This window comes from Gopherus flavomarginatus, chromosome 10 (genome assembly GCF_025201925.1).
Source record: "Gopherus flavomarginatus isolate rGopFla2 chromosome 10, rGopFla2.mat.asm, whole genome shotgun sequence".
Taxonomy (NCBI): domain Eukaryota; kingdom Metazoa; phylum Chordata; order Testudines; family Testudinidae; genus Gopherus; species Gopherus flavomarginatus.
This window is the reverse complement of record NC_066626.1, coordinates 78,637,790-78,651,395: the sequence shown is the minus strand read 5'-3', so window position 1 is coordinate 78,651,395 and position 13,606 is coordinate 78,637,790. Positions and strand designations below refer to the sequence as shown.

The window sequence follows — 13,606 nt, the reverse complement described above, 5'->3', positions numbered from 1 at the left end:
GTGACATGCAAAACGCCCCTTAAAATCAATGGGAAAGCCTCATGAAAATCAAAGGCAGAGTATTTGCAGTGTTGGTGTAGTTGTGTTGGTCCTAGGACATTAGAGACAAGGCGGGTGAGCTGACCTGAAGGAGAGCTCTGTTGTCTCTCTCACCAACAGAAGTTGCTCCAATAAAAGAAATTACCTCCCGCACCTTGTCCCTCTAAAAGCAGGATATGACTAATATTCCATAAAAATTATCAGGAACCCTATCTATCTATCTATCTATCTATCTATCTATCCCTATACACCTCATCTAATCTAATCTATCTATCTAATCAGCTATCAAAGGGACAGCCACTTGGAAATAACTAAGTGTGATCTAAACAGATAGTTTACAAGAAAACCTATGAAAACCTTCCTTGTAGAAAAACAATTCAGACAAAAAAAAGGAATCTCACATTTAATACAAAATCCATATATATGGGGAAAACATGAGCGATGCATTAAAACGATGAACCCCAGAGATGACTAAGGCAGGCTTAAGGCTAGACAATGTTGGCAGAAAAAGAGTTAACCTTTTTAAGCAGCAGACTCAATGTCTTATCATAGATAAGGGTGCATTCTAGTGGCAAAATCCATGCAATGCAGGCAGTCACATTCATGCGGGAGATGAGAAGCAACGTAAGGAATATGGAACCGGGGGGGGACATGGGGGGCTCTGATATTTCATTTAAATCTCATGAAGAAATGGTCGATCCCTTTCAATTTCTCCCTCAGTCTGAAGGCAGCATCACTTAGTTGACTTAAAGAACACAGAACCAAGCCCCCAAAACCTGTTTTTTGGTGCCATTGTTGCTCAAGGTGTATTGTGTCTGTTAACAGCAGTTCTGGAGTGTCAGGGGATCGGGTGATGTATTTATTAGTGGAGATTTAGTGCTACAAAAGTTAATCTTTACAAATAATTAATAAGTGCCGAAGGACTTTATTGTGTGCTATTGTGAAGAGATGTGGCCTGACCATTTGTGTTTAGGAATGCTGTGTCCCTACGAGAAGTCTGGCTCTTTTCACATGAGGGGGTGGGCAGGGGAATTTATGGGGCAGAACAAGATTGAGATAAAATGTACAAATTGTGCTTCGTGTGGCAAAATTCCCCTTGCTTTCTGGCATCCTGCAAGGCACAGCTCACTTTTCCAGAGAGGAATCTAACACAGTTCTTGCAGTAGGCCTATCCCTGCCTTATGTCATGTTCATCCTTCAGTTTTATTAACTCTGTGTGTTTTCCATGCAAGGAACTTGTGTCAGCAGCACAGGTGTGCATGCAAAGGAGAATATCTTTTTATCAGGTGTACAGCTGTGTAATCACACCAGTGCACAGTTAGGAATGTTCTCTACTCATTCTGTAGCTACAGTCTTGAATAAGTGACTGTGTTAACACGTGGTACATACATGTCATATTTACAACTGATGGACTCCTATGCACATTGTCTCCCTTATTTAGGGCCCAATCGGGGGGGTTCATGATGTCTTGGTGATGATAAGTACCATGCCTGATAGCCAATGTTTGCAGGATTGGGTCCTGCGTGATTTAAAAAGTCACTAGAATTTCAGTGGGAAATCAGAACAACAGAGCTCTCTGCAATATCTCACAGACAGACATGCCAATCCCGTGGAAAAAACGCAGAAATCGGGCTCGGTTTTGGCTTAATTGGCTTGTGAGTTGCTTGTTGGCTAGTTTTTGGCTTGTTGTTTGTTGTAGCTTGTTGCTTCTTTTTTGTGATGAGCTCCCAGCAAGCAGGGGCAAGGGGAAGAGAGAGTCAGAGGTGCACAGCAGGCCCACCGCAGTCCTACACTGCACACAGGAGGGATCTAGTCACATAGAGTGTTGGGGTTCTTCTTTTGAAATGGAACTAGCTTGATTTTTGGCTTATTGTGAAAGTCGGGGGGGGCTTATTTTCTGTGTGAAAGTTGGCAACTATGTTCACAGAGGTTCCCAGACAAATGCTCTCTGTGTCTCTCTCAACCTGAACGCCTAACCCCCCAGTGTTCTTGGGGAAATCGGAACACGTTATTTTCGTGACCCTCCCTTCTCCCCCACCTCCAATTATATTATCGTTGATCGTTGCCCAGGGTTTGAAACCTAGAAGTCAAAAGCCGCAGCCCCCACCCCCAGCCACTGTGAGTGTGCACTGCCATTGCCCGAGTTCTGGCACCCATCCAAGCTGAGGTGTCATTGGGATCTCAAATTGCAGCTAAGGGCTGGCAGGCAGCCAGGGCAGTCTATTTAAAAGACAGCCCTGCTCGGCAGTACTCAGTCTCTTTAGAAACTTCTCCGGGGGGAAAGTGTTGAGAGATCTACAAAGTGGAATTTTTTTCCTCCTTTTTTTTTTTTTTCATTTTCTTTTTTTTTAAAGAAAAAACTTTTCTTCTGCAGCCTTTGCAAAAAAAAAAAAATCCAAACTTTTGCAGAAAACTTTTCTTGACAGAGCTGGAAGAGGAGGGGGAAGCAAAGAGACCCAATCAAAACACAAAAATGTGCTTTCAACCAACCTCTCCAGCCGCCTAGCGCTACCTGCTCTGCAGTATTTCATTATTATTTGCTGCGCTCCTGCCAGGAGCCCATTCCGCAGAATAACTTTGCTCCCCACTTGCCCTCCTCGCCAAGCTTTGGAAAACTGTTGGGGGGCCGGCGGCGGAGGGAGGGTTTGGGTAGCAGTCACCCCCCAGCTCTTTGCTGGTTTATGATTCCCCCCACCACCACCAACCTGTTGCAGCAGCTCTCAGCCTTGCAACCAGGCTGTGCAATCTGGTTATTTTGCGGCCAAAAAAATAATTATTCCTGGGACTTTTTTGGTGCTTTGTTTTTTTGGAGTTTAGAGGGGGATTTTTCCCCACCCCTCCCTTAAAACACCAACTTCGCCTCCTCGCTCCTGCCCGCGCCTGGAAGATGCTCCTGACCCTCTGCCTGCTGCTGGGCATATGCCTGGGCTGCTCCCAGGGCCTGGGCTCCTTCGTGCACTGCGAGCCGTGCGACGAGAAAGCCCTGTCCATGTGCCCGCCCAGCCCGGCGGGCTGCGAGCTGGTGAAGGAGCCGGGCTGCGGCTGCTGCATGACCTGCGCCCTGGCCGAGGGGCAGTCCTGCGGCGTGTACACCGAGCGCTGCGCCCAGGGGCTGCGCTGCCTGCCCCGCCAGGGCGAGGAGAAGCCCCTGCACGCGCTGCTGCACGGCCGGGGGCTCTGCCGCAACGAGAAGAGCTACCGGGAGCAAGCCAAGCTGGGTGAGTGGCGGCGCCGGGTCCCGCCTGGCCCTGGGCGGCAGCCCCTGCTGTGGGGATTGCCCCTCCCATGGCATTCCCCCCGGCCTCCCCCGCTGCAGCCCCAGGCCCCCTTCCCCGGGGTCCCCAGCTGTGCCCCCCCATGGCATTCCCCCCGGCCTCCCCCGCTGCAGCCCCAGGCCCCCTTCCCCGGCCTCCCCCGCTGCAGCCCCTGCCCCCTTCCCCGGCTGTGCCCCCCGGCCATGGCATTCCCCCGGCCTCCCCCGCTGCAGCCCCAGGCCCCCTTCCCCGGGGTCCCCAGCTGTGCTCCCCCATGGCATTCCCCCCGGCCTCCCCCGCTGCAGCCCCAGGCCCCCTTCCCCGGGGTCCCCAGCTGTGCTCCCCCATGGCATTCCCCCCGGCCTCCCCCGCTGCAGCCCCTGCTGTGGGGATTGCCCCTGCCCCTTCCCCGGCTGTGCCCCCCGGCCATGGCATTCCCCCGGCCTCCCCCGCTGCAGCCCCTGCCCCCTTCCCCGGCTGTGCCCCTCCCATGGCATTCCGCCCGGCCTCCCCCGCTGCAGCCCCTGCCCCTTCCCCTTCCCCGGCTGTGCCCCTCCCATGGCATTCCCCCCGGCCTCCCCCGCTGCAGCCCCAGGCCCCCTTCCCCGGGGTCCCCAGCTGTGCCCCCCCATGGCATTCCCCCTGGCCTCCCCCGCTGCAGCCCCTGCTGTGGGGATTGCCCCTGCCCCTTCCCCGGCTGTGCCCCCCGGCCATGGCATTCCCCCGGCCTCCCCCGCTGCAGCCCCTGCCCCCTTCCCCGGCTGCGCCCCCCTCCCATGACATTCCCCCTGCCTCCCCCGCTGCAGCCCCAGGCCCCCTTCCCCGGCTGTGCCCCCCGGCCATGGCATTCCCCCCGGCCTCCCCCGCTGCAGCCCCTGCCCCGGCTGTGCCCCCCGGCCATGGCATTCCCCCCGGCCTCCCCCGCTGCAGCCCCTGCCCCTGCCCCGGCTGTGCCCCCCGGCCATGGCATTCCCCCTGGCCTCCCCCGCTGCAGCCCCTGCTGTGGGGATTGCCCCTGCCCCTTCCCCGGCTGTGCCCCTCCCATGGCATTCCCCCCGGCCTCCCTCGCTGCAGCCCCAGGCCCCCTTCCCCGGGGTCCCCAGCTGTGCCCCCCCCCAATGGCATTCCCCTTGGCCTCCCCCGCTGCAGCCCCAGGCCCCCTTCCCTGGGGTTCCCCAGCTGTGCCCCCCCCCCCCATGGCATTGTCCCTGGCCTCCCCCGCTGCAGCCCCTGCTGTGGGGATTGCCCCTGCCCCCTTCCCCGGCTGTGCCCCCCGGCCATGGCATTCCCCCTGGCGTCCCCCGCTGCAGCCCCTGCTGTGGGTATTGCGCCGCCTCCTTCCCCGGGGTTCCCCAGCTGTGCCCCCATGGCATTGTACCTTCCCCTGGCCTCCCCTGCTGCAGCTCCTGCTGTGAGGATTGCACCTGCCCCCTTCCCCGGGGTTCCTCAGCTGTGCCCCCCCCATGGCATTCCCCCTGGCCTCCCCCGCTGCAGCCCCTGCTGTGGGGATTGCACTTCTCCCCCCCCCCCCCGGCTGTGCTCACCCGCCCCGTGCTGCCCAGCTGTTCCCCCTCGTGGCATTACACCTTCCTCTTGGCCTGCCCCTGCTGTGGGGATTGCACCTCCCCCTCCGTGCTCCCCAGCTGTGTCCCGCCCCCCATGGCATTGCACCTTTCCCTGGCCTCCCCCGCTGCAGCCCCTGCTGTGGGGATTGCACTTGCCCCCCTCCTGGCTCCGGCTGCGCTCACTACCCCACGTGCTCCCTAGCTGTGCCCCCCTCCCATGGCATTGCACCTTCCCCCTGTCCTCCCACTCCTCCGGCGGCAGCCCCTGCTGTGGGGATTGCTCCTCCGCCCCCCCCCCCCGCGCTCCCCAGCTGTGTCCCTCCTTAAGGCATTGCACCTTTCCCTGACCTCCCCCTGGCTCCAGCTGCGCTCACACACCCCCAGTGCTCCCCAGCTGTGTCCCCCCACATGTCATTGCACCTTTACCCCTGGCCTCCTCCCCAACCCACTCCTCCAGCTCCAGCCCCTGCTGTGGGGATTGCACCTTTCCCCGGCTCCAGCCGCGCTCCCCCCCTCGGCATTGCACCTTCCCCTGGCTGCCCCTGCTGTGAGGATTGCACCTGCCCCCCCCATGGCATTGCACCTTCCCCCTGGCCTCCCCCCGTTGCAGCCCCTGCTGTGGGGATTGCACCTGCCCCCCCCCGTGCTCCCCAGCTGTATCCCCCCATGGCTTGCACCTTTCCCCGGCTCCAGCTGCGCTCACCACCCCCTCATGGCATTGCACCTTCCCCTGGCCGCCCCTGCTGTGGGGATTGTGCCTGCCCCCCCCCGTGCTCCCCAGCTGTGCCCCCCCATGGCATTGCACCTTCCCCCTGGCCTCCCACCCCTCTGGCGGCAGCTCCTGCTGTGGGGATTGCACCTGCCCCCCCCCCCCGTGCTGCCCAGCTGTGCCCCCCCATGACATTGCACCTTTCCCCGGCTCCAGCTGCACTCACCACCCCCTCATGGCATTGCACCTTCCCCTGGCCGCCCCTGCTGTGGGGATTGTGCCTGCCCCCCCGTGCTCCCCAGCTGTGCCCCCCCCATGGCATTGCACCTTCCCCCTGGCCTCCCACCCCTCTGGCGGCAGCTCCTGCTGTGGGGATTGCACCTGCCCCCCTCCATGCTGCCCAGCTGTGCCCCCCCATGGCATTGCACCTTTCCCCGGCTCCAGCTGCACTCACCACCCCCTCATGGCATTGCACCTTCCCCTGGCCGCCCCTGCTGTGGGGATTGTGCCTGCCCCCCCGTGCTCCCCAGCTGTGCCCCCCCCTTGGCATTGCACCTTCCCCCTGGCCTCCCACCCCACTGGCTGCAGCCCCTGCTGTGGGGATTGCACCTGCCCCCTCGGGCTCTGGCTGCGCTCACCCCCCCCCCGACCATGGCATTGCATCTTCCCCCCTCCTCCCCTCCGGCGGCAGCCCCTGCTCTGGGGATTGCACCTGCCGCCCCCGGCTGTGCTCACCCCCCCCGTACTCCCCAGATGTGCCCCCCCATGGCATTGCACCTTCCCCCTGCCTTCCCCCCCCCCGCCCCTCCGGCTGCAACCCCTGCTGTGGGCATTGCACCTTTCCCCAGCTCCAGCAGCGGTCACACACACCTCCCCCGTGCTCCCCTGCTGTGCCCCCCCTTATGGCTTTGCATCTTTCCCTCTTTGCTTCCCTTCACACACACTCCAACCATGCTCACACTCTCCTGTGGTCCCCTGGCCTCCCACCCCGGCTCCAGCCACACTCACCACCACCACCCCCCATGCTCCCCTGCTGCAGGGTGTCTGCTGCCCAGCCCCCTGCAACATCTCCCCTTCCCCCCCTCGGGAATCCTCTCCTATCTCCTCTCTGTTCCTCTTCTGCTCATCTTGCTGCACCCTTTTCCCCTCCTATGGTACCTACTTCACCTGCCCAGCTTGGCTTTTCCCCCAGGGCATCCTCTGCCACCGGCCCCTCTCTCCTGGTCTTCTACCTCAACCCATCCCCTGAAAGCTGCTGGTTCCCTGGCCCCTCCGTCCATCCTCCCCGAGCCCACGGCTTCTGCGCCCTTCTTCCCTTTTCGTATCTGCCTCCCCACCCCCTCTCCCTTGGCTTGGCGGCTAACTCGTGCTTTGGAAGTGAAGCAATACAAGCCCAAACCTTCCCTGCCAAATCCCCACCCAGCCAACCCTTCAGTTCAACCCCCAACGCCCGCAACACGTACCCCTCCACCCCCACCCCTTCCAGACCAGCTTTTCCAGCTTGGCTGCTGGAGGTCTTTGCTGGGCAAGGAACGGGAGCAGGTGCATCGGGGAAAGGAAAACCCAGATTCAAAATGAATGCAAAAAAAAAAAAATTAAAAGAAAGCCAAGGTGGTTTCACCTTTGTAGGGTGCCGAGTGCATGAGGCAAAAAAGGAAGCAGCATTTCCTTTGATTATCTCCAATTCTGGGATCCTCTTTAGGGTGACCACCTGGCCCTGAGTTCATTGATTTCTCCCTTAGGGTGACAACCCATCCCTCGTCTTCAGATGTATTGAAATGTATTTAGACTGATCATAAGAACCATTTTAAACGTGAAACTGGAGCTTATGATAATTGCACTATATACCCGAGGGCAGTCGCCATGTACACCTGAGAGAAAAAATACATGATATGCGAAGGAAAACACTATTTCCCTAAAATCGCCCTTTAAATAAAGCACTATCCCTTATCGTTCATAGGGTTTTCCCTTATTTCCATGATCTCTGTCTAAGATTCAGTAGGATCCTGTCTTTCTATTTGAGCACCTATTTGGGCAGTAGGATCCTGTCTTTCCATTTGGGCACCTTCACCCTCCGAAGCGGAGAGGAGGGAGGGAGGAAACACATAAAAAAACCCAAACTGCAAAATCATTTTTTTCCTTTTGCCAAGCCGCTCGTTGCATCCGTGCATAGGCGATTTGCAGCTTATCCCTCCTAACACTCAATAAATCTTTCCACTTCTATTATTTTTTCCCCCTTCTGCTGCTGCAGGCGTTCGCTGCTTTTTATTTGTCTTCCTTCATAGCAAAGCCAAATGTATGTATTTCACATACACACCAAAAAGCCAGTCATGCTCTCTTTGGAGGAGTTTAAAGGCACAGGCAGGCCACTTGCCTGGATCCTGCTGAAATGTGGATTGGGTCTCTTAAGAGGAAGATGATAAAAAAGGAGCTGATTTCCTGTCTTGGAACCCAATAAACTGAGTAATAATCCGGTAACGCTGAAACGAGGTGAAATATCCCCATGCGCCACGCGTGTCACGCATAGGATTATTTTCTCTTTTTGTGTGTACATGTGTGTACGCCCAGTGCAAGAGGCTGAGCTGGGCTCCCTACCTGCACTTCAGTGTAACAACAGTGACCCTTGCAGACAGATGGCACCAGTAACACTTTGACTTTCCACTTATTTCTCAGCCAGGCTGATTATTCTCTCTCTCGCCACCCTTCCCAAGGAATCCAGTCCTATAGCAGGTGCATAGATATGAACCACTTGGCCGGGCTTCCTTTAATCGGCTTCCTTTTTCGTCCTGTAAGGCCCTTTCAGGCTCTGTCTCAGGCAGGAATCCAGCGGATGAACGGGGTGAGAGAGAGAGAGATTGGATTGAGGAGTTGTTTTTCTGGTCTCCAAGTTGCCTTCCACCCAAATCTTGCAGGTGGTCCCATCGGGAGCTCTGTTGGTTTCTCAGATTACGTGAATAATTCTGAAAGTCTGAACTGAAATTTAGAATAAAACAACCGCCTTGAGCCAAGAAATGCCTGGATTGTACTGGGAGGGAGCAGCAGAGGTTGCTGACTTGCGAGGTTGTAAAAATCAGGAATTTCTGAGGACTTGGAGAAATGAAACAAAACAAAAAACTCCTGGTGGCTTTTGAGTGGTAGAGGGTGAGAACAGAGAAGTATATTTTCATAGGCATGTTACTAGGCAACCAGGGAGGAAAAAAAATTAAGTTTGACTTGAACTTGCTGGCCTCTGCCAGTTTGGCCAGAAATCCGGGGACAATGTGTCAGGGAAGCTGGCCTGGATGTCTATGGATGTCCAAACTCGGCCCTGGACTGAGAACTGCTGCAAAAGAATCAACCGTGTCTAACTAAGTGACAGTCGAGAGGGATGGATTCAGCTGCATATTTATTTATTCCTGCTCTTGCTGCAGCTCTGTTTAAATCCACTTCTCAGAAATATTTTTTTCTTCCTCCTCGTCGTTATGGTGGATAGACAGCTAATGCGGTGGAGATTATAGCATAGGACTGGAAGGCAGGGGACCTGGCAGTCTAGTGGTAGCTCTGCTGTAGACTAGCTGTTTTACCAGGGAACAAGTTCACTGGCTCTCACCGTGCCTCAGTTTCTCCAACTGTAAATTGGGAATAATGATACCTGGGAAATTAATCTACCTATGTACAGGCTACTTTCATTAATGTTTATAGAGAATTCTAAGTGTCTTGAATGAAAACCGCGACAGAATTGCAAAGGAATTTTATGTTGTTCATTATTAATATTACTGGTGCTTAGATACCAGTGTGATGAGTACCCTGTAAAAATACCCTATCATCAAAGGGATAGCGTCCTTACCTTCAAAACTGTAACTTACTCCAGTGAAATTTACAGGACTGTAAAAACACAAGCAGCATCATTTATGTAGCTCGGTTTTTAAAATGTGCCTGCTCTTTCCGTTTTTGTTTCACGGTTTGCTGCATCACACTACCACCGCCTGTTGACCTCAGAGACAGAGAGGTCAGAGACAAGAACCAGAGTGGAGTTTACTGGCCAAATACAAGTCTACTGACTTGAAAAAGTTCATGGAAAAACAAACGTGGCCAAACATTTCTCTTTCTCATTTCTTCTTTCTTTCAAGAAAGAAAAAATAATCTCTGGCAAGTTTCCTTATGAAACTCTGAGCCAATGATAACTGTAGCTGCGAGGGAGAAATGCAGAGCTCGCTTTAAGAAAATGCATTTTGCTGTGTCAGCTTAAACAAGACAGGAGAAGCAGTGAGTGTAGCTACATTCTCTGCAGCTAGTACCAGGTTTAATTCTTTATCATTCCCTTGACAGATTTTCCTCTCCCTCTTTCATGCTCTCAGTTTAAATGGGCTTTAACATGCGGCTGGGTTTAACAGACACACAACAGCTGTAAATGAGTGACTGGGATATAAGAGGGGCAGGTGTGCCGCTATAGACGGGAGAGCTGGGGTGAACTGGGGTTAGATCTAAGGGTCAGGGTTAGGGCAAGGGTCATGGGAGCAGGGAACTTTGTACACACTACAGTTACGAACATGTGCTGTCCATAGTGATCTGTGCTGAGTGGTGAGTTCTTTGTGTGAAGCTGAGACCATTAAAACCCTTGAGAGCTGAAAGCTAAAGCTAGTAGCAACAGGCCTGGAGCTCTCAGAGAAGAAACAGGAAAAACTCCATTTTTCTTTTTGATCTAAAGTTTAAAAAAATGGTGAAATCCATCATTTGCAAGCAAGAAGACAGTTGGTTTTTGTGGTGTGTGTGGGGGGGTGGATCAAACGGGAAGGGATGGGGGCCTCTTGACGGACAGATTCTGCAGCAGCCTAGTTTTTAGAGCAGGAACTAGTTTATTGAGTAGTTGATCCAAAAAAAAAAATCTGCCTAATCCCACCAGAGAAAAGATGCATGGCTGTTTGAGTATTATATAGACCAAATTCTGATCTGTCTTGCACTGCCATTAATATGGTGTAACTCCACTGACAGCAATGGAGTTACTCCAGTTTTATATGACTCGAACTGAGAGCAGAATCTAACCCTATATAAGTGAGCCTAAGCAAGTTTGGGGGAATCTAGAGGAAAGTCAAGGGCCCTGGCCATGCAAAGACTTAAGCACAGGCATACTTTAACCGCGTGAGTAGCCTTACCGTCATATCAAACACGTGAATAAAGTCAGTCATATGCTTTAAGTGTTTGCAGGATCAGGGCATAGGAAAACGCACATGGGGACCGGAAGAAGAGGGGATAGACACTGTTGTAGGTTCTTTGCTGACTTAGGTTAAGCTCACCTCTGTACCGTTCCAAAGTATATTGTAGATATAGTTAGGGGATGTATATTTATAGCCTATCTGCACTGATAAAGAGAAGAGAAGCCCCAAGATGGCCTAATCTGCTCCATGGAAGCCAGGCACCTGTCTGACAATATTCAGCATTCTGGTTTCCCCTTATGTCCACTGAAAGTTTTACCTGATGGCAGCGACTGGGTGTCTTTATGAGTCTTCCCATTTTCCACGAGAGTCTCTATCAGAGGCAGGAGAGCCAGGGAAGAGGCCCATTCCGGGGTGGCAGTTCCTATGATCTTGAGTAGGATTTCCAGGGCTCCCTGTTCTGTTAGGGAGTAAAAAGGAAGGAAGAGTTACACCAACCCGTACAGCACAGCCAATAAAAATGCCCTCTTCGGCCCTCGCTTACCAAACACCTTCCAACCCTGTTGAATTCAACAAGGAGCTACAGAGGTGTAAAGGAAGCCAGAATTCACCGTGAATGCACATATTACATCTGGGTATACCTGTATCTCATTACATATATGAAATGCCCCTGGAAATTTCCACTACATGCATCTGACGAAGTGGGCATTCACCCACGAAAGCTCATGCTCCAAAACGTCTGTTAGTCTATAAGGTGCCACAGGATTCTTTGCTGCTTTTACATATATGAAATGTGTCTTTACTTGCCCACACCTATGTATAGCTACTCAGATATGTATGGGACTATATAGTATTCTATAGAAATATGCACATATACATTCACTCATATATGCAGTAAGACAAATAGAGAAGCACTGTGTGCATTACTATTAATATTTAATATCTGTATTTAAGGTAGCCCCTGGAAACCCCTGTTGAATTGGGGCCCCATGGGGCTAGGCGCTCGGTGCTGTCCAAATGCATAGGAAGAAGAGCCCCCAGCCCGAAGTGCTCACAGTCTAGTTCAAGACAAGACACAAGGGAGTGCAACAAACAACAGAAGGGAAGGGGGAGAGCGGCTAAAGGCAGCAGCAGCAGCAAGACCTTGTGGTTATGTCGTCCAGCTGTGTGCACAACTGGATGGAGCTGAAATCATATAAGATTTTTTCTAAACTAAATAAACAGCATTGATCCCCTGCTGGCCTCTCTCTCTAGCCACTGAGAGTTTGGAGGTTTGACAGTAGGGGGTGGGTTAAGCAGAGGGATTAGTGGGAATGGGTGCAGGTATCTGTCCGGGGAAGTTGTTCCACCCAAAGGGATGGCAGACAAAAACCAGAGAGATGGCTGCGGTGAGGGAATCTTGACCTCAGTGGTGGAGCTGATGAGGCCGGGTGCTGCAGCAAGAGACAAGTGCAGGGAAGGAAGGGAAGCTGTCAGGAGCCTAGGAAGTGAAGCCATGGAGCTTGAACTCAACATGGGAAAGCCAGCAGAGGGATTTCATGACTGCGGCAGGTGCGTTTTTATACGGGCCCAAGGGCAGTGATGTGGGTGCTGGGGAGAGGAGAGGAGAGGGCTGATGAGAACGGAGAGCGTGGAGATGCTGAGGAGGAAGAAGCGAAGATGCCCTGGGGGTATCAATTATTCATTTGCCAACCAGAATAATATGTGGCTGGATATGCAGTAATAATCTGCAGGTGTATATAATGCAGGTAAAAGATGTCACCTAGAGACTGAAATTGTCTCTTTAGCCTCAGGTCAGGTCCTGTATGGGCAGCAGCAAAGCAGGCATCCGCTGCCCCTCAGCTACAGAGACCATGTCTAGCCGGGAGACGGGGAGGTCTCGATGCTCGAGGAGCAGCTGATGTCAATACCTGTCCTTTGAGACCGACAAGCTCATTGAACATTGGCCATGAGATGGAAAGGAACCATCCAGGGCCATAGACCTTCAGCAGGTGTCAGTGGCCAGGGCAAATCTCAGTCAGATGTTACTTTTTACGTAGCTCTTTGATGCTGATGATCTAAGGGGACGCTGGTGTTTATTTCAGTTCAGCTGCTTGTAATTTGTTCCTGCAGGTGGCAGGATAATATGCTCTCTGAAATCCACGGCCCTCTAAAGGTCCATATGTTCAAATTCACCCGCAGGGAGGCTGATCTTTCAGAAAATGGCTCTGAATTCCTTGTCGCTTTCTGTTTTCATCGGTGCCCGCTTCAGACTAGTTCTGCCTGTTACGCAGTCACCAGCTTCCTGCTGATACAGCTCTACAAACTCAAGCTGAAGCAAATAGCTGCACATGTGGCAAGAATTTGGCCATCCGGTGACAGATGCTAGTGACAGGTTAAGTTCACGCTAGGCCTCCAAAATTTGCATGAGTATAATTTGCAGGGCTGCCTGTTCGTTCATGCAAAGCCCTGGTCCGTGCACACAAACACAGAGGTCTGCAATTTATTAAATTGAGACTGGGTGTTTTCCTGAAAGATCGGCTCTAGGAATAGGTCTGAGAAAGTGCTCTTGTCTGTGTTATACAGCAGGTCAGTTCTGGTCTTGGAATCAGGGGAGGTGGAACAATGTGTATAGTGGGGGTGCTGAGAGCCATTGAACCAAACTGTAAACCCTGTACATAATGGAAACTACTTCAAACCAGAGGGTGTGGCAGCACCCCTAGTTCCAGCACGTATGCTTGGAATCTATGAATCTATATGCAAGCAGGCACGGCCATAACGTTTTTAAAGGTAGGGGCCCTCTTGGAGTAGATAACGCTCAAAACTTAATTCCCCCTATAGGTGACTCCTGGGGAAGTCAGTGGGAATTCCACATGCAGAGGGTTTAAAGGATCAAGCCTACTTGCAAACAATGCTCAAATAACGATA

At 53.1% G+C, this 13,606-nt stretch overlaps 1 protein-coding gene across 1 annotated transcript in view; it reads left to right on the top strand.

The window, feature by feature from the left end:
* Window positions 1–2,312: 2,312 nt before the first annotated feature.
* Window positions 2,313–13,606, top strand: part of IGFBP5 (insulin like growth factor binding protein 5) — a 29,185-nt gene continuing 17,891 nt past the window's right edge. The window contains exon 1 of the mRNA XM_050917171.1: window positions 2,313–3,257. Coding sequence (XP_050773128.1) covers window positions 2,927–3,257 — 331 coding nt within the window. The 5' untranslated portion in view covers window positions 2,313–2,926. The remainder of the gene's footprint in view (window positions 3,258–13,606) is intronic.